The 18,340-nt window shown below is 29.4% G+C and overlaps 3 protein-coding genes across 13 annotated transcripts; 2 read left to right on the forward strand and 1 right to left on the reverse strand.

The window, feature by feature from the left end:
* Positions 1-1,581: 1,581 nt before the first annotated feature.
* LOC145181836 (synaptonemal complex central element protein 2-like) lies at positions 1,582-2,573 on the reverse strand. Its single transcript, XM_080057009.2, has 4 exons — positions 2,452-2,573; positions 2,090-2,265; positions 1,834-1,971; positions 1,582-1,730 (listed from the first exon to the last, which is right to left on the reverse strand). The coding sequence occupies exons 1-4, from the start codon at positions 2,505-2,507 to the stop codon at positions 1,657-1,659; spliced, it is 444 nt and encodes a 147-aa protein (XP_079913135.2). The 5' UTR covers positions 2,508-2,573; the 3' UTR covers positions 1,582-1,656.
* A 3,514-nt stretch (positions 2,574-6,087) lies between these two features.
* Positions 6,088-9,526, forward strand: LOC149883186 (zinc finger MYM-type protein 1-like). The gene is made up of 2 exons (XM_090065411.1): positions 6,088-6,116; positions 6,321-9,526. Exons 1-2 carry the CDS (start codon positions 6,095-6,097, stop codon positions 9,284-9,286), a joined length of 2,988 nt encoding a protein of 995 aa, XP_089921537.1. The 5' UTR covers positions 6,088-6,094; the 3' UTR covers positions 9,287-9,526.
* A 655-nt stretch (positions 9,527-10,181) lies between these two features.
* LOC145193190 (uncharacterized) lies at positions 10,182-15,034 on the forward strand. Of its 11 annotated transcripts, XM_090065346.1 has the most exons (11): positions 10,182-10,314; positions 11,171-11,230; positions 11,572-11,645; positions 11,769-11,819; positions 12,136-12,186; positions 12,535-12,616; positions 12,784-12,971; positions 13,502-13,566; positions 13,845-13,969; positions 14,235-14,379; positions 14,770-15,019. In XM_090065346.1, exons 3-10 carry the CDS (start codon positions 11,622-11,624, stop codon positions 14,345-14,347), a joined length of 699 nt encoding a protein of 232 aa, XP_089921472.1. In that variant the 5' UTR covers positions 10,182-10,314; positions 11,171-11,230; positions 11,572-11,621; the 3' UTR covers positions 14,348-14,379; positions 14,770-15,019. The 11 variants fall into 11 exon arrangements, 6 of the variants coding, with proteins under 6 accessions (XP_089921472.1, XP_089921473.1, XP_089921475.1 ...); XR_016444519.1 differs by lacking the exon at positions 13,845-13,969 and having other exon boundaries at positions 14,770-15,034; XR_016444520.1 differs by lacking the exon at positions 13,502-13,566 and having other exon boundaries at positions 14,770-15,017.
* Positions 15,035-18,340: the final 3,306 nt, after the last annotated feature.

The following is an 18,340-nucleotide window of genomic DNA, read 5'->3' on the forward strand; positions in this document are numbered from 1 at the left end:
TTTAGAATTATAAATCCCTAGAGTATCCCTATAGTAAAAAACCCATATTAAAAAAACAACTTGAGGTCCGTTATATTCTTAAGAGACTGTCACCGTAAAATATTGAGTTGAGTTTCACATCAAACGTCATTAAGCAATCAAAAAACAATGGTATATTTAAACATTTTATTTTTAAACAAGTCTTATTTTTTTGCATTTACCAATTTTTAAATAATTGAAAAAAAATACCGTCACATTGAGGAAAGAATTGGCAAGTTTCAATACTCGAAAAATCTGTCACTTCTTTATTTATTTCAGTGTCATTTTTCAAATTACTTTTAGAACTATTACTGGTTAACTTTCTTTTCCTTCCGCTTGCTAGCCATTTATCCATATTTATAATAAGTAAATTTATTTAAATCATAACATTTAATGTTGAGTAAATCTACTTTGTACTATATTTTATTTCACCAAAAAAAACTCTAATGATACTTTAACGAAAAAAAAAGCCAATGTCGCTTTTTGTTGCTTGGTAACTTTTTATTTAAAATACAAAGGAAAAGACGCAATGTTTTATAATTATCGATTTAGTTTTCTACCGCAAATTTTTAAATAACAGCTGAGACTTTAGTTCATTTAAATTTGCATATTGCCGCAAACTTTAAAATTGTTTTTACAAGTTTATTTATTGGAGGAAAATAAAATAAAATTTCCATTAATTTATTATGTACCGGGATGGCATCCCACCCCAAAATATGCATTAAAAAAGGACTGGGATGGTTTTCAAAATTTAAAAACGTAACATTTTTTCAACGCGATGAGGATTTTAAAAAGTTAAAATAATTTTTTAGAAATTAAACATGGTTTTCACTGCTGTTTTAATTTTTATAATTTTAAACGGTATATCCGAATGCTAATCATTGCGGAAACTATGATATAACTACCAAGCAATAAAAACCAGGTCAATAACTGTAACATTTTAGTTATTTTATTAAATTCGTCATCGCGTTTAAAAAATGGCGAATATTAACGTTCTCGTTGAAGTTTTTAATTTTTTCAGATTGAAATTAGAGTACGTTAAGCTGGTCTAAAAGTATTGTTTCTTATACGTTTTCTTCGTTTTAAACGACGATCTTTCATAATTTGCAAAAAAAAAAAATAGGGGGATGCAAAAGTAAAATAGCGCCATATATATATATATATATATATATATATATATATATATATATATATATATATATATATATATATATATAATGTATTGTATATAAACATTATATTATGTATATGTTATTACATAAATTATAAAAAAAAACCTCATATCAAAAATAGTAATTGTCGTGTAATTCTGGTTAAAGAACTGCTTTTCTTTAAAGCAATGCGCGCGCATTTCTTTATAGAAGAAATGAAATTCTTAAAAAAAATTTTTTTTAAAAGCCATTGAACCAAAAAAGACGTCTTTTCTACATCTTGAGAAAGACGTACAACCGATTTACGTAGTTTTCGACCTCTTTTTTAAAATCGTCTTTTTAAAAGACGTCTTTTCCACGTCTTTATTTAAGCTATTTATAAAAAGACATAATAAGTCATAAAAAAGACGTCTTTTATTCGTCTAAAGATATCTTTTTTCCCACTGGGGTGCGTGTTTTAACTCTTTAACATTAACAATATAAATTTTTAAGTAGCTTGGACTTCAGCATACAATAACTTTAATGATTGTTTAAAAGACGACATTTCTTGTTCGAGCTGACCTACAAAAATAAAAATAAAAAAAAAAATTCATTGCAAATGTTTTCTTTTAACTGTAATCTTTTGTTGTTGTTGTTTTTTTTTTAAATCTAACTTGCAATTTACTTATTCGTCCTAAAACGGTGTGAAGTTGTTGAAACTTTTCTTGACAAGCGTTATTATTCTTCAGATAAACTTTTGCTAGCGACCTCTCCAAAAGATCACACCAAACATCCGTCTGTATTTCCATAGATTTTCGAAACTCTAAAAAAGAATACTTGGATTCGAATAACGCTTCAGAAAACTCTAACCAAATCAGATTTTAGAAACTCTAAAGCAAATGTTAAATATTGTGATAAACTTTAAAAGACAATTTACTAACCTCCAATTAGGGTTTCATCGTTTTTTCTTTTGGCCTCCATATCGTCAATAATTTCTTGTACATGGGTAACTATTGATTCGGATGTCAAGGTGGTTAAAGGTTTAGCCGACTCTACAGATATGTGTCGATACTTATCCGTTTCTTCAACAAGCTGATTGGGCGCCTCATCCTCCTCACTTCATAGCAGTTAACAAAAATAGCATGAAAATCAGTAAAATATAACAACATTAATGGTAATTTAAACCTGTTTGAATCTCTACAAACTAAAATTTTAAAAATATATATTCTATTTGACACGCAAAAATTTTAAAAAGTAAAAATAATAGCTTTATTTTTAAGCAAAAGCAAACATTTTGAGTTACTCTTGACTCGATGTTTCAGCTTTTTCTTCCCTCGTGATTTTTCGTTTGTTAGTCATTACTTAAAAGTTAATTAAAATAAAATTATCAAAGAATAGAGTTTGGTGTTTTAACAGTAATCTTTTAGAATTATATCAAAGCAACAACAACAGATAAAACAAAAATCAAAAATAATAAAAATAAAACTAATAAACAAAAAAAAAGCTAATATTTAAAAGAAAAGATAACAAATCAGAAGCAAAATGCCAGACAACAATTCAGCAACTCGCTTTGAATTTATAGAAAAAAGACCTTCAGAAAATACCAGACTTAAATAAAAAAGCAAACTAAATATAATCATTAAATTTATCCAAAAAAAATATGCTTATAGTTTTAAAATCGTCTTTCTAGTACTACTTAAAATGTAATTACTACCAAGTCACAGTTACACATTCACTAAACGTTATATTAAAAATATTTGCACGTGCCGATCAAGCAGAAAAATACGGGATGTTTTTCATTCAAAAAGATCGAAACAGAAACCTTTTCCGAATACATTTTTCGAATAAAATAATTGTTATTTTCAATCGAATAATTTTTTTTCAACCAATCACGAGCTTTCGCTAGTTAGAAATAAAAACAAACTATTTTTATTTAACAATATCCCAGTGGGCATCGACGTCATTCTCACGTCGGTTCGATGTTAGTTTTAGGTTAGCGACGTCGCCAACATAAAGTCAACATCGCACCAACGCACAGTGGAAAATAAAGGTGTGTTTCGGACCAAAAATCGATAACTTTTTTGTTACTAAAAATAGAGATTTGAAATTTTGCACAAATGTAAAGTAGTATATGACGCTTCTTGTGAAATACTCTTTATAAGAATTTTTTGTAATACAATATTAAAAATAAATAAATAAAAATCAAAAACTTCAAAATTGGCAGTTAGTTAATTTACACTTTAACACAATGCTTTACAAATATATGAAAATACCTTAAAATTATTAAAAACTACGAAAAATACATAAAGTGCTTACCTACTAATTATAGAAATATTTAAGACAGTTTCTTAATAACAATTTTTAAATAGTTGTTTTTATGAAATAATGTATAGGTATATTAAGGTGGTACCAGGGTAAAGGTAACTTTTTAACAAGAAATTGAAAACTATTAATAGACTTTAGCTCTTTTCTATTAATGAACAAAAAATATATATAAAACAGTAGCCAAATAAAAAAGTTTTAGTGATAACGTCATTAATTATGCGCATAATTAGTGTTATTTTCCCCCCAAACCTTCTTATTCTTTCATCTAATATAACTAACTCAAAAAGAGTCAAAACTGCTTGAAAATTTGAACATGAATTCTTTAATGTATTTAGAATGTTGTCTATGAAACAGAATTTTTTAAAACATTTTTAATTTTACCAGGTTGACATTCGAACTTTAAGATATAAAATTAAGGGAAGTTTGGGACAAAAGCATGATAAAAATGAGTTTTAAATAAAAAATAACAAAAATTTGCTTCATAGACAACATTCGTAATATGTTCATCTTTAAATCTGCAAAATTTCAGCCCATTATCTATTTTCTATCAAAAGTTATTTTTTCTGAAAAATTGAGATTTAGCGAGATAAAAAGCGTTTCTAAGGTCGTTGTTATGAAGCAAGAACCAAACTGCTCTTTAAAAAAAGGCCAAATTTGATTAAAATTAAGAAGATTTTTGACTTTTTGCAAAACGCATATTGAAATAGGTAGATTTAAGAATTCAAAACATTAATTTTGGTATTTTTCAAAATTTTATCAAAAATAGCCGTTTTTTACCCTGGTACCACCTTAAAGGTACTATATCATAACTACATAGGGACTTTCAGTTCCTGAAATCAGTTCGTTGACTTTCAAAAGCTGCGAATATCTTCATCAAGTTCTTGCACATTTCACGCAAAGAGTTTATTTGGCTCTTTACTTCATCTACAATGGCTTTAGTTTTCTTGGAAGTCTCTTTGCAAAATTCAATGCATATAGGTCGACAAAAACGAACATATGAAGGTGCCGGATTTTGCCAAACAACTGCGCCAGTTACTTTATCAATTAGTTTGATAGGCACCAAAGAACTAGTAAACAAATTTGCATAAGAAATAAGTTCAGATTCCTCTGGAAGTTTCTGCTTGTATTGGCTTTGGCCAGAGGAACCATCACAGCCCCATTTACTATATGAAAGTAAATGCTTGAATTCAATACTGTACAGAGAATCTATGGTCAAAATTCTAGCTACAGTGTGATCCAATAAATCTTGCAGTTCCAGAATTTTCGCATGTGTGTTCGTAATTTCTATTGCAGAAGATGGTGGATAGCAGGTCTGTTTAATTTCTTGAATTTTACAATATGGTGGGAATATGGAACAGTTTCGTTCATTTGTCACCTTCCTCATATACAAATATTGTGCTTTTGTTAAATCTAAATCAATAAACACGCTGAGTGCTTCTTCATCAGTTAGCATATTTTTCTGGCTTGCGTTTTCCATAAAACTCGATGTTAATTTTTTTTTGTCTTTATCAGCAATCCTTAATGATTCCACAAGTTTTGCTTCTGCTTCTTCTCCTATTGAATGCAACGCCTGAAGATATGTATTAAAGATATGCTCCATCGTTTATTAAAAGACGGAATAATGTGCCTTTAAATACCACTAATGATGAAACACAAGTTGTCCTCAGAAAGTTGATAATTTTCTTTTAAAATTGTTGCCTCAACTGTCATTCCTCCATCAATATAGGAAAGCAATAATTTACATTTCAAACACTTAAAAGTTGTCATTTTAACAAGTCACAAAAGTGACTTAAGTAATATTCAATAGTCAAACGAGTCGGTTTAATTTCCACTGTGAGTTTCTTATACTGATATAAATGTTTCAACTCTTTATATATTGGCAGTGTACATTCACCACAAAATGAGTGCAAAAATAAAAGAATGCCATGGTATCAATTAAAAATTGATAATAAATTAAAAAACATATACCAAGCTATTGTTATAAATGAACAAAATTTGAAACCACGATAAAAAGCGGTTTTCTGTTTTTTTACTTTTATAACTCTTTTCTCGATAATTTCGGAAACCGCACGTTTCTGCAACTCATTCTTATACATGTTTTTAATAAACACCTAGGCTACAATACTACATTAAATGTAAAGCGTGGGGAAGCGTGGGTAACTACCAAAAGTCTCAGTGAACTTGAAGAATATTATTTTTTTTCATTTATTTTATTGTTCAAATAATTACTCCTAAACTGAACCATATAAGTAAAAATGTATAATTTTCTTAAAATCTCCATCAGGGGCGTCGCCTTGGAGGGGGTAGGGGGGGGAGTCTCCCCCTCCCAGAATCTAAAAAAGAGAAAAGTTGGGAATTTCCTTGCCGAGAGTTGGGACAGTTGGAAAATAGGTGATAAAATCAAAAAATACTTTCTAGTTAAATAAAATTAAAATGTTTGCAAAAATCCATCAAAGATCTAATTCTTTTTTGACTTGGACAAATAAACTTTACGTTTATTAAACGACTTATGGCTGTTTTCCACAAGACGAAATAAATTGTGGAGTCATAAAGAAGAGCCCTTTTGATTTCCGCGTTGTTTTTTTTTTCGCGCTACTTTTTTTTTGTTATCAACAATAAAAATGGCAGCTGAAAGTTTATGCTGTATGTTTGACTAAAAGCAGTTATTCTTTTTTTTTTCATACTTTATACTTTGAAACGTGAATATTTATTTCCATGAATTGATTTCAACATTTGTCTTATTTAATGTTTATAAAAGTTATCACACTTATTAAGAGTGATAACTTTTATAAACATTAAATCAGTTAAAAATTACGGTAAATTATAGTATCTGCATTTGTTTTCCAGCACTAACTATGAAAAGCAAAAGATATAAATTACAATGTTGCGTATGCAAAGCAGTATTTAACAACGAATATAAAACCAGTCATGAAAGATCCGTTCATGGTGGTAGAAAGGTTCATATACAAACAGTGGGAGCCCCAGAGAATCCTTTTCTAGCCTCCTTAGCTTCAAAAAAACGAAAAATGGTACCTCAGAATGCTGGTGATGATGTCGAAGTGGATGATGAAATACAAAGTAGTGAACATACAAAGTTAGACTTGATAATAATTGAAACATCGACTTCAACATGTAGTATATCCATAGAAGAAGAATCAACATCTTCTGATAAAAAATTTGAAGAGGATGCAAGTTCAAAAATTCAAGATAATGATGCAAAAGGGGAAAACTTGGGTTATGTTGTAGTCCAGGAACAAGCAGAGAAACTTACAGAACTAAATTCTAAATCAGATCATTTAAACCAGTTTCCTGACCGAGATGAAAAGGATGACATGAATATTATTAACTTGGATACTTCTGAAGTAAGCAGTGAAACAACATGTTGGACTTTGTTCATGGGGAATTTGGGTGTTTTAATAGATAATCTTAAAGATTGTAATGACATTTATAAAAAATACTGTAAAGAAGAATTAGTAAATGAAAAATTCGCTGCGATTGAAATTGTAAATGCAACAAGTTCTGTGGTGGAAATGTCAAAAAATGTTTTGAAAATGGGAAATGCTTTTTTAAGAAAACTCGATATCAAAGCTCAAAGTATTATAATTGACAAATCAGATTCATCAGCATTGATAAGCCATGACCCAGGATTACGTCCACATACAATTACAGATAATCAAAAATCGTATTTAATCCAGTTAGGACCACACCAACCAAAACTTGCTAGTTTCCCAAGTGACAGTAAAAATAGATTTAATCCCCAGTGGTACAAAGAGTTTGAACATTTAGAATACAGTACCCAGAAGGATGCCACATTTTGTTTTGTCTGCCGGCTTTTCCCTAAGGTATTTGGAAAGAAGGGAAAAACTGAAGATGCTTGGATAAATGTTGGGGTAAGATCTTGGTCCAAGATGAAAAGCTATGGGAAAGAAAAACTTGGAAAGCTTCAGGCACACTTTACCTCTCAAGCACATAAAGTTGCATTAAGTGAATATTGTTGCTTTCTTACGAAAAAAGGTCATATAGATCACCTTATTGATAAATCCAATAGACTTGCTCTTATAGAAGAGCAAAAAATAGAGGTACAGAAGAGAAAAGCTGTTGAAATTCTTATTGATACATGCAAGACTTTAGGAAGCCAAGGGCTAGCGTTTAGGGAATCGGACAGTGCTAATCAAGGTAACTTTGTTGCAGTAGTGAATCTTATCTCTCGCCACAATCCTACACTAAAAGCCTGGATTGAAGATAGAGCCCTTCGTCCATATAGAGTTACATACACAAGTCCATCGTCTCAAAATGAAATGATTAGTTTAATTGCAACTGAATTAAAGGGAAAGATCATAGAAGAAATTAATAGCTCCAATTTTTTTTCCGTGATGGCCGACACTACTCCCGATATGTCACATAAGGACATAATGAGTATAGTTGTGAGAACAGCCAGTGAAAACAGTGAGATTCGGGAAAGGCTTTTAAAATCCGTTGAATGCACTGATAAGACTGGAAAAGGGATGGCTGAGCTAATTTTATCTTCTTTACATAAAGAAGGCATTGACACATCAAAGATGGCTTTTCAGTCGTATGATTACGCGAATTCAATGTCTGGACAATTTAAAGGAGTACAAAAGTATATAACAGAAGAAGTTGGCCATAATGTACCCTACATACCTTGTCAAGACCACAGAACAAACACTGCTCTTGAACATGCATGCAATGTTAATACTTTAATACGAGAATTGTTTAATGTCCTCGAACAGTTGCATGTTTTCTTCACATCAAGCACAAAAAGATTTAGTCATTTAAAAGAAAAACTGGAAGACATTGACAGTGCACTACAGCTTGTAAACCTGTCTAGAACAAGATGGACCGCACGAGCAAAATCTGTTAAGGCTTTAAATCAGTGTTTAGAGAAGGTTGTTGATCTTCTTCAGAGCATCTCAAATAATAAGATTTTTGATACTAACACAAGAACTAAGGCAATGGGACTTCTGAAAAAAGTAACAACTTTTGATTTCATTATTACTCTTTTCTTCATGAAGAATATCATTGAGAAGATAAAAATATTAACAGAAATCTTAGAAAGTCCAAACTTCAATGTTATCGACAGTATAAATGTAATTGAAAGTACTGCCAAGAACATACAAAATATCAGTAACGATACAGATGCTATGAATAATTTGATTGAAAGTGCAGTAATATTTTCTAGGAAATTATACATTGATGCAGAAAATGATTACGAACGACACCATAGATTAATAGCAATGGAGATGAAAGCTTTTTACCGGAAAGAATTCAAAGAGGTCATAGACTTTCTAGCCATGGGTTTAACAGAAAACTCGGCAGCATTAAAGGAAATATTTGCCCCTATCACCAAAATTTTTAGTTTTCCTTTAAATAAGGATAATTTGAGTATTGAAAACTTAACAAAAGCAAACAAACTTTTTCCTCCTGGATACAAGGATCATATTCCAGACATTCATGTGCTGAAAAGCCAGATGGAAATTTTGATAGATATCTGTTTAAAAGAAGGTCATGAAGATTTTAAGTCATCAAGAACACCAGCTAAGACGCTGCAAGACATTTTGTACCATGTTGTGAAGTTAAAGGATATACTGAAACAAGCCCTTAAATTATGCATTTTTGTAATCACAGCTGGTTATGGTGTAGCATCAAATGAGCGTTCATTCAGTCAACTCAAGATTGTAAAATCACATCTGAGAACAACAATGAGTGACGAGAGATTGGATAGCCTCATGCTACTAAAGTGCGAAAAAGAACTTTGTAAAGGAGTTAACCCCGAACATCTTGTTAAACGATGAGTTCAATTGAAGAAACGTCATATTAAAATCAAACAGTAGACAAAAAATGATAGTGATGATAAAATATTGTGCGTATAAGTTTTGAAATAAAATAATATTTTCCATATTCCTTTGTACTAATTCATTTCCGTAAAATTTTAAACTGCTATATATGCTGCCAAAATGGTTTGTAAAGTTTATTGGATTTGTAAATTGTAACATTTTTTTGGACTGATACAGTTTCACTATGAATGGGTAAAACCTTTAGACGTTTTTTGAATTGAATATTTTGTATAAATGTAAAGGAAGCTATGTTTTGTTAAAAGAAGTCAATAAATACTGATAATTGACAATTCATGAAAGTGAGTGCAATGTAGTATAACAATCAGTAGATTTTGTAAATAGGACAAAAATTGATTTTTTGAATTCTTAAATTATAAAAAACAGTTGTGAAAACTATGTTAAGCAGTTGGGAAAAATAAGGTCTCTCCCCCCCCCCTGGAATTTTCTCACGCAACGCCACTGATCTCCATAACATGAGCCTTTCAAAAATGTATAATACTTTATACTTATTCCTAGAAAGTTTTTTTAGAAAATTCACTTTTAAAGTGATGAAGCGAACAGGTTTGAAATGAACATCCGCAAAAGTAATAAACAATAGGGCTTCAAATCTTTTATTTTTACATAAAATTATGTGAAATTCCTGCATTAGAGTAATGATTGACCATTAAACTATTAAATAAAATTGAAATATAATGACAGTAGCGACATTAGTAAAAAACATTTATGATATGCTGTTGCTCTACAATTTTCCACTGTGCAACGTGAGAATGATGTCGAAAATTAACATCGAGTTGCGAATTTAAATCAACGTCAAAACGACGTAAAACTCGTGGTTTTATGCAACGTTGATTTTTAATTTGAATAAGACATCGCACAGACGTCGTCACAGACGAATTTTAAAATTCTTCAGCGATTTTTCTATCAAACATTTAGTGATATATCACTAAAATTAGCACGCGTTGATAATCAAGTTAACTCAACTACAGGTAGGTACACCTTAAAAAAACAAACATCTTAAGGTGTTTTCTTTTTAAGGTGTTTAAAGGCTTTTTTTAAGGTTTTTAAATATGTAAAAAATATGGTTTTTAATTAAAAACTACAAAGTCATATTTTATGTTCTTGTCAAGCACTGTGTGAGCTTTAGCGCATAATATTATTTGTTTTGAGACTCCATATAAATACTCTCTCCAAAAAAATACAAGTTCGACTATTTTCATATTTAAAAAATGCGATAAAAACAATTTAAAGACATTTAAAGACATTTAAAGACATTTAAAGACATTTAAACTATACTGTTGCTTCAAATATATATATATATATATATATATATATATATATATATATATATATATATATATATATATATATATATATATATATATATATATATATATATATATATATATAATATCACCCTTCCACACACCAGGTTCAAGTTTTTTTGAGTTTGTTAAAATCACATTTAATAAGTTCTTCAGCCAAAGAATCTAAAAGGATTCAAAATGTTTTTGCTAGTACAGTTTTTTTTTGCCTCTGCCAATTTGGTTTTCTAACAACAAAAGGTTTTTTTCTCACTTTTATAATAGATTTTGGTTTCCCCATTTACAAAATTAGTAATATTTTTATCTATAAAATACATCTGGTATAAAACAATTTAAATACGTTATGATGTTTTAGAGAATCAATAAAACAAAACAATAAGGAAATTAATTTGTAATTATCCAATATAATTTTTGCTTAGCAAAAAATTAACTCTATGTTAGATATTTTGTGTTAAATAATTATTAACAAAAATTGGGTTATAACAAATTAATTTAAATAGTATTTTGCTATAATTTGTAGATAACAGTCAAAATATTGAAGAGTTTCCTACACCACCATCGCGAATATATGTTCATCAAGGTATATGCAAATTTGTAATCTGTTTAATTTTTATAATTTTTAAAAATTATTTTCCCCTTGAAATTAGAAGGCAGCTTAACTGATTTTTTTTGTAGTCATTAGGGAGTTATTTAATGTATTGAGTCTTTTCTGAAAGTTTGTATGCTTAACTAGATATTTTCCATAATTTTTTTTTTTTTTTAAACAACTTAAAAATTTAAAGTAAGTTTTTAAAAGTGAATACTTCTAAACCAAAACCTCTTTTACGACAAAATCACTCAGAAGATGGCGATGCTCATCTTACCCATAAGTGGAATTTTATATTGAATTTATATATTCTTTTTCTTCTGGATTAACTTTAGAAAAGTTATTGCAATATGAGAATCAGACATCAAGTGTGAAAAAGAATGAAATGTCATCAAATTTCAATGAAAAAGTATAGCTAGCTATAAGTTATTTTTCTATTTTATTTAAATATTTTTTGATCAATCATCATGAAATAATTATGATTGACAATGATGAATATATAGATGAGTATATCATTGCCTTATTTTTCTAGTTAAAAAAATTAAAAAGAGTGTTTTTACCCAGCAATGAAACTGAAAAACAAGTAATGATCTTTTAAAATTTATTAATTTTGTAAAGTTACACTGTTATATAATTTTTATTTTATGTTAGATTATGTAATGATCTATTTTTTTGTATTACTTTTAATAATAATAATTTTTATAAATTTAATAATAATAATTTTTACAAGAAATTATGTAAGTTAAAGAAAATCAATGATGAATAGGTATGTTTCATTGTCAGCTATCATCCAAACTACAAACAATAATCAATAAATATTATTTATTTTACAAGAGAATATCTTAAGGTAAAGCATACTACTTTATTTATTATTATTTTACTTTTGATTTTTTTCTCAGGTTGATTTTCAAGAGACCTCTGGTAGTTCACAAGTTCAAAACAATTCTGAGGTACCGTACATAAACACTGATTATACTAAGTAATTTTTTTTTCTTTCTGTTAGTTTTAAATCCATGTTTCCACACTTGTGTGGTTTGGATGGTTCTCCATAGTGACATATCAATGCCATTATGAAAGAGTTGAAGCAATTTTTTACAACCGGATGCTCTTCCTGACGTTAACATGAGGCAGGTTGTGCTGGATACCAATAGCAGGATAACCTCACCTGACGGAGTCTGCATGCAGTCTTCTCCGTTTGAAATTCTACTTTTCTATGTTTTTATATATATAAAATATAATTCACGGTATAATAGTGTTAGTATAATTCATTAATTAATTGATTTAAAAAAATCATTTAGGAAGAACATTTTACTAAAAGTAAATATAGTAGAAAAGATGCAGCTACATTGCCAGTTAAAGGGTTTCCGTTAACTGAGTCAGGTATTTTTGTTCAATTTAAATTTGTTTACTTATTGTAATTTTGAATAACGTCGTGGTTTTGTGATGAATTATTTGCTTATTAAAGCTGGTTTGTTTTTTTTTAACATTTTTTTTACATAGTAATGGAACGATGTTTAATAATATTAAAATTATGATTTTTTATGCAGAATTTCAAGCTAAAGTAATGAAATACTTGATCAAACAAGATCAAAGACTTGAAAATATTGAGAAAATTTTATTAAATTTAACATCTTCTTCAGTTGGAGTAGCTAAAGAAATATCCCCAATAAGCAGTTTAGAGGAGTTGCATAATTTAGAGGAAAAAATAGTAAATGAAGAAGAGTTTAACAAACTGGTTAATAAATTTTATGTCTTTTTTCAATGTCAATTTAATTTATGTCATATTATTTATGTCATATATAAGTTTATGCCATTTATATATGTAGGTTTTTTTCCTCAAAACGGTTAAAGTGATTTTTAAAATATTATTGTGTCTATGAAATACTCTGCTGACCAAAACATAATTCAATTAAATGATCAGGTCTCAGAATAATTTTGATTCACAGAATCAATTTTTTTTTATGTTAATTATAAGCTCTTTTTTGATCGGCATCTATAAATGTTGTATAAATTTTGATTAAAAATAGTTTTAAAATAGGATCGATTTGATTAAAACACTTTCTCAATATATTTTACTCAAAAAAAAAAAAAATGGTGTCTTAGATTTTATATAGAGGTGGTCTGATTCTATCAATTCAAAATAATATGTAGAAAATTTCTGTATTTTATTTGTGTTTTTTGAATTTTAATGTATATATTTAAGGTTATGGTATAAAAATATTTTATCTTGTGATTAAATTTTATTCCATTTTCTAATTTTATCAGGTTTTATCTCTCGCTTCTGCTGGGGGTAAAGATGTTAAAGATGTTGTCAAAAACATAATGGAAAGGTTCTCAATATATCGATGATATATTAGCTATAGCCCTTACCCAGTGGGCATGTGTCCTTAAGAAGTTCTAAGAACGATACATGTCCACTGGGTATAGTGAATATTGTGTACTTTATAGCAAATAATCTTCATAGATAAAATAACTAAGTTTGAACACTTGTTCTTATCATATCATCCAACATATAAGTTTATATTAAGGTTTTTCACTTGGAGTTTAACACTGCTTCGGAATCCTTCTCTTTAAATAAAATAATAATAATATAAATATTTTGTTTTAGCGTTGCTACGTACGATGTGTTCGCCAAGTTCAATTTTAAAGGAACAAATCGCTTTGAAAATAATAAAGACTCAAGACCAAAAAAACAAGCTTTTAAAAGTCTTAATATATGCAAAGTTGTGTGCTGTACGTTTTATAAATTACTTCAGTTTTTAGAAGCTTTACTTTTATTACTATGTACCTTATTACTATGCTTATTTTTCCACTTACTTTTTTTTTACTTTTATTTCCATTTTTAAATATTATGATAATATAAAATATGAGTTGGGTTAAAATAGTAGCTTTTAATGCCTTTTTTTGTTGTTATAAAAAATAATTATTCAAATTGTTATGAAAGTTATTATTTGAATAGTTGATACGTTTAATTTTTAAGTCATTTTTCATATTTCAGGTGCAGCAATGAAGGATAGAAGATTTAACAGAGAAGACGTTTTAAATTGCGTCAAAGATATTTTGCGATACGCTCCAGATAAGGCCACAGGTGGAAGACGGTCTTCAACATAAAATATATATATCATATAAAAGAAATATATAAAGTAAATAACTTGTAAATTATGTTTTATATTTTATTACCGTAATTCTATTTTGAAATTCTTTTTTATTCTTTGTTTTAATTTAGGATGTAGTCTATATTTAAACATTAATAACCGACGATGTGCATCGTCTTAGGTTCACACGTGTGAACCTAAGTCGGAGTTTGAGATGCAAGTTAAGACTTAGATAAATTTTACTTCCATTTAAAACTCGAAACTTAAAATATAACATATGTTATATTTTAAGTTTCGAGTTTTAAATGGTAGTAAAATTTATCTAAAACCGACGTAAATCAAGCAATGTTCAATAAAATATTTTGTTGAACATCACTTAATTTACGTCGGCTTAATATCATATTCTAACGTTAATCCGATTTTCAATTTTCAACGTAGATGCGACATCGCACACAACGTCGCAGATACATCGAATGTTTACATCGCTATTACATCGCGATTCGACGTCAATATTACATCGGATATAAACATCGTCTTAACATCGAAAATTGACATCGCGATTACATCGCATATTAACGTCGATCCAACTTTCCATTTCCAACGTTAACGCGATGTCGCACTCGACGTCGCCTAAACGTTAAACCAACATCGCCGTGCCCACTGGGTATAAACCAACGATATATATTAACTAGATATCTAACTTGCGCTTCCGCAGTGAAGGAAATTTTTTGCCAGTCCAGGTTTGTTTTGCCACTCTGAAATGACGTATTGATAAATCAAAGCAAAGCAAAAATGAATTCTTGTCAGTTTAAATAAAACGGCTACCGGCACTAAAAACTTAAAAAACTTGCTTCGCTTTATCTTGCAGAATTTTTGTGAAGTTAGACATCTAGTTAATAAGTATCATTAATATAAACCGATTGAACTTTTTTATTTTTTCGCTTTTATTTTTCTTGCTCTATTTTTTAGAATTATTTTGATTTAGATTATAAATTTATGCGGAATGCTTTAAATGTTCAGTGCACTACATAAATGTTTTTACAGCAAACCAGTATAACTCCATACCAGTGCCATACAGCTCGCAACAATTTAAAACAGTTACTTTGAACACGCAATATAAACAGTACCAGGTTTTCACAGAATTTTTACAATCATTTACTATCTCTACTGTGAGGTACTCTGACAATACTTACTGCCTTATTGTCGGAATTAAAAGTAATTACGCAATTTACAATCTGATCTCATTTTCTGCAACTGTATTAATATAAAGAGCCTGTATTAATACTTCCATAGATCTCGAACATTTTCAGTATGAAATTTGAATGTACAGTTTTAAAACTAATGTATAATCAATTTGTAAACAATATTGAATTAAATAAAAAGGATACTTTAAGTTTCTTGACACGATAAAAATTGTCAGTTTAGAAGTACCTAAAAAAGGTAAGTTGTCGTCCGTTGCGTTTTTGTTATGATATGTTTTGGGGGAGGGAATGGAAGGGGTATCAAATTTTGTGATAAAACAGTTTTTAGATTTATTAGTTATTGCATAAAACAATCGAAAATAAATGATAATCATATTATAAAAACACTCTTCTGCGAAAACCGAAGATGTTGCAAAGGGCTTAGAAAACTCTACTTCATCGTCATACCTGATCGTTTTTCTACCGTGACCGATTTCTCTCTCAACTGCCGGAAGAAGAACTTCAAGTTCGAAACCCATCGGACCGTAAAAATCACAAAACTCCAGAATCGCAGTTATATGAAATGTTGTAATGACCACTACAAGTTTCTTTTAAAAGTGTTGCTGTATGCATCTACTTTAAGTTAAAGGAATACTAGGGTGCACAAACGCGTGCTCTCCGTTATAGAGCAAGACAGACACTAACCATATAAAAAATATCAGATAACTCTAATATTTAAAAAACTAGTATTTTAATGAACCTTATTAATATGTTCAGAAACAAAAATTGAAAATTAAAAATCTACAATAGAGAATGGAATTAACAAAAATCATCTGTTACAGTTAATGAATGTGAGTGGCGATGACAGCACTCAGCGAGTAAAGACGTTTGTGATTTCTATCAAATTGAGAGAGAAATTTAAAAAAAAAAACAACACCTTTGATAAAGTTAAGGAATCAGTTAAAGGGCTATGCCTGTAGTTTGAGAGGTTTTGAATAGAAGCACACTGCAGATATGATTGTTTAACTAGTAGCCATTATAGGTTTATGAAAACAATATTCCATATTCCATCAGAAGTATGGAACTCACAATAAAAACTAACATTACTCAGTAAAACGCTGAAAATATGAATAACTCCAATTATATATTTTAAACTGAAATTGTATTTTTCATATATATATATATATATATATATATATATATATATATATATATATATATATATATATATATATATATATATATATATGAAAAATATAACGTCAGTTTAAAATATATAATTGGAGTTATTTATAAGTTGGTGTTCGTGTGCGTGTACCAACAGCCTGTTTACCTTTTAAGGCTGTTGTATATGTACTCATTTTGCATAAAAGAAGATATTCTAGTTACCTGATGTTGTATATAACTGAATCCAAATTGCATTTTCAGAGCTAGAGCGTTTTTTTTCAGTTATCCAAATTCATACTTGTGATTTTTTTCGAGGAATCTTATAGCTTTAATAAGATTTTTTGTTAATTTTGTAGTCCATAATTTTTCAGGTATACTTGATTCTTTTGAAGTATCACTGTGGCGCGCGATTGACACCAATCAAAGACTCTAACGAACTTTATAATCAAACTTTATCATGTAGTATTTAAGTAATACGACAATCACTATATGGGAAAGTGGGGTAATATAAGATGATGGGTAATATGAACATCTGTGATATCTTTTTATAGGTCCGTGCAATATAAAATATCCAGAAGATTAAGAGAAAGTAGTGGACAACTGACTCAATGGCTGCAGCAACTACTGCAGTTAGAGAAAAAAAAAAAGGACTATTTAAAACCCAGCAAAAGTTTTGGTGTTCCTAGGGCAACTCTAGAACGCAAGGTCAAGTACATTGACACACCACTCAGTGAAGTGGTGAATGTTCCCCTAGGGAGAAAGCCAATATTGCCTCATATTGAAACGGAATTGGTCAGTTGTATAATTGAAATAGAGGCAAGACTGTTTAGTCTAACTTGCACTGATGTGCGAAAAATGGCTTATCACTTAGTTAAAATAAACAGTATTAAGACTAATTTCAACATAGACAATCAAATGGCAGGTAAAGACTGGGTAACATCATTTTTAACTAGACACCCACAACATTATTTACCAAGTCCAGAATCAACTTTAGCTGCCCGAGCTACTACTTTTAACAAAGTCAATGTTGGGAACTTTTCTGAGATTTTGGAAAAAGAAGCTGGTTTAAAGAAATTTAAAGCTCATCAAGTTTAAAACGTTGTTGAGAAAGACATCACAATAGTGCAGTCTAACAATGCTAAAATTAAAGCACTGAAAGGGAAAAAACAAGTTGGAATCCTGTCATCAGCTGAAAGAGGAAAGACAGTAACAGTGATCTGTGTAAGTGCATCGGTGAATAAGTTCCTTCAATGTTTATCTTTCCTTGGCAACGGATAAATATGTAGCTAATTGCTGGGGCACCACCTGGATCAATTTGCCACAAGACTGGATGGATTTAGCTGCATTTATTTAGATGGAAATCATATATGGCCTCACATACAAAAAAATTAGAGGCAATAAACCTTGCAAGACAAAATTATATCACAATTATTTGTCTACTACAACATTGCACACACAGAATGCAACCTCTTAATGTGTTGTTCATGAAGCTGCTGACATCATACTACGATTCCGAAATATTAAGTATGGCTAAGGTCACATTCTGGGCGAATTATAACTGAATTTCAGATTACAAGCATATTCACTAAAGCTTATGTGCTACCAGCCTTGCTACAGCAATCAATCGATTTGAAAAGATGGGGATTTGGCCTGTCAATAGA

Source organism: Hydra viridissima, unplaced genomic scaffold (genome assembly GCF_058129835.1).
Source record: "Hydra viridissima isolate aposymbiotic clone 2 unplaced genomic scaffold, HvirCarnegie_v1 scaffold_10, whole genome shotgun sequence".
NCBI lineage: Eukaryota > Metazoa > Cnidaria > Hydrozoa > Anthoathecata > Hydridae > Hydra > Hydra viridissima.

Bases quoted from the DNA above. Each gene is read 5' to 3' on its own strand.
- LOC145181836 (XM_080057009.2), bottom strand. From the start codon at position 2,507: ATGACTAACAAACGAAAAATCACGAGGGAAGAAAAAGCTGAAACATCG. The intron at 2,266-2,451 runs GTAACTCAAAAT...ACTGCTATGAAG, and splicing joins GCTGAAACATCGAGTCAAGA to TGAGGAGGATGAGGCGCCCA. The intron at 1,972-2,089 runs GTTAGTAAATTG...ATTCTTTTTTAG, and splicing joins CGATGAAACCCTAATTGGAG to AGTTTCGAAAATCTATGGAA.
- LOC149883186 (XM_090065411.1), top strand. From the start codon at position 6,095: ATGGCAGCTGAAAGTTTATGCT. The intron at 6,117-6,320 runs GTATGTTTGACT...TTTGTTTTCCAG, and splicing joins GGCAGCTGAAAGTTTATGCT to CACTAACTATGAAAAGCAAA.
- LOC145193190 (XM_090065346.1), top strand. From the start codon at position 11,622: ATGTCATCAAATTTCAATGAAAAA. The intron at 12,617-12,783 runs GTATTTTTGTTC...TTTTTTATGCAG, and splicing joins GTTTCCGTTAACTGAGTCAG to AATTTCAAGCTAAAGTAATG. The intron at 12,972-13,501 runs GTTAATAAATTT...TAATTTTATCAG, and splicing joins AAGAAGAGTTTAACAAACTG to GTTTTATCTCTCGCTTCTGC.